Raw genomic sequence first — 1,841 nt, 5'->3', positions numbered from 1 at the left:
TTGTTTTTTTTTTTTTTTTTTTTTTTTTTGACGTCAAAATTACAAAATACAAATTGATTTAAAATGTGAGGAACTGAGAATAAAAACTTTTGTGGACGTGTAATGTATGAATGTGACAAATTGTATTTTTTTGTTTGGATTTTATTATTGATTAATTTGGTTCTAATTATATATATATATATATATATATGTAAAAATAGACTAACATAGTAAGTATTATAAATCTCAAAACCTCCACGTTTTTAGCTAAATGGTGGAATTACATTTTTGCTCAGCTACATAATAATTTTGATAATAACAAGATTTACTAAGTTTTTTGTTTGTTTGTTAAAGCTAAACATTAAACATATTTGATGAGTAAGATTGTCCCAAGAATAAAAGAACAGATTAGATAAACAACCTGAGAATTAAAAATTTTGTGGACATGTCTAATGTAATGTAAATGGAGCGATAGGACTCAGAGTCTCAGACAAGTAACCCCGTATTACTGGCGGACGCGGACCTATATGAGAGGAAGGGGACCAAGGTAAAATTCTAAAAAAAACATTTTGCATATAAATTCCAAAAGTTTCAACAGCAAAATTGGTCTTCCTCTAGATGTTGACACTTGACACCCAAACCAAGTTCGATTCTCCTATATCACATTAAGATTTTTTTTTTTTTTTTTTTTTCCAACTGTTTCATTTTTTTGATCCTGGTAAAATTTTCGTCTGGGTCCGGAAAAAACTGTGCAAATACTTATGTCAGAGTCAAAATTAAAAAAAAAATAATAATAGAATATCCATTTTTTATTATTATTATCATTAATAGAAAACAGTCCTTTAAACATGTAATCAAAATGATTTAACCAGAAATACACAAAACAAAAGAATAATGTAACTAATATTTGTTTTATGATACTTTCAAATCACTTGCAACATTCATGATAATACTAAGGTGGCACCACGCCCCCCAAATCACATCTTCTACACATTCAAACCTTAGGAATCTGATCGACAGGATCTTTGAAACCAGCTTTTGTGCTAAGCTCCTCAAAGGCGTTGACAACATTCTGCAGCCTCGCAACAAACTCGATCAGAAGAGAAGAAAACGTAGCCAAAGACAACGAACTCGCACTTTCGCATACTTTACATTCGATCTCATTCACAACCGTACCACCAATGAAGGACGCGCTTGGCCACACCTCCCGGTTCTTGAACATCATACTCTCTGTTGACCTCCAATTCCGAGAGTGATCATTACCCTGATGATTGTTGTTGTTATCCCAAATCTGGCTTAAGGATGTAATCACTTTGGTCTCGTCGTCTTTGGCTTCTTGTTCTTTTTCTCGAGCTTCTTCCGCTTCAGCTTGCTCTTTAATAGATGCCCAGCTTTCTGAGTTGACAAGAAGATATGATTTACTGTCTATCTTCATTTGTAGTGCCTCTGCTGCATGTTGAACGTCTTTAAGAATCTCTCCGAGGCTTAGGTTTAGCTTCTCCATTTTCTCAACTTTTTCTCCAAACAAACGTAAAACTTTTGCTCCTTCGTTACCAACTCTCCGAAGCTCGTTACTAAAAGCATGTCTTTTCTCTGGAGCTGCCTGCCATATCACACAACCAAAAATGTCACGTATCATTTAACAGAGGTGTAAAAGATTTTCTTAGAAGTTTTTTAAATGTGTAAAGAAACCTAAAACAAGACCTATAACAAAACAGGTGGAGTACTACTAGACTTCTTTCTCAAGTTACTTGATTCATGTGCCCTTTTGGTAAAAGGTGAATTGATACGTTTACTTTCTAAATAATCATTTACCTAATATCAAAAGGGACCAATAATAATAAAAAAAAAAAAAAAAAAAA

The 1,841-nt window shown here is 33.0% G+C and overlaps 1 protein-coding gene across 1 annotated transcript in view; it reads right to left on the bottom strand.

Annotated features, from left to right (window-relative positions):
* The window catches only part of LOC104753688 (aluminum-activated malate transporter 5-like), a 2,941-nt gene continuing 1,917 nt past the window's right edge, over window positions 818-1,841 (bottom strand). The window contains exon 5 of the mRNA XM_010475905.2: window positions 818-1,603. Coding sequence (XP_010474207.1) covers window positions 974-1,603 — 630 coding nt within the window. The 3' untranslated portion in view covers window positions 818-973. The remainder of the gene's footprint in view (window positions 1,604-1,841) is intronic.

The sequence above is a fragment of the Camelina sativa genome, chromosome 16 (genome assembly GCF_000633955.1).
Source record: "Camelina sativa cultivar DH55 chromosome 16, Cs, whole genome shotgun sequence".
NCBI lineage: Eukaryota > Viridiplantae > Streptophyta > Magnoliopsida > Brassicales > Brassicaceae > Camelina > Camelina sativa.
This window is presented reverse-complemented; position numbering and strand designations above follow the sequence as displayed.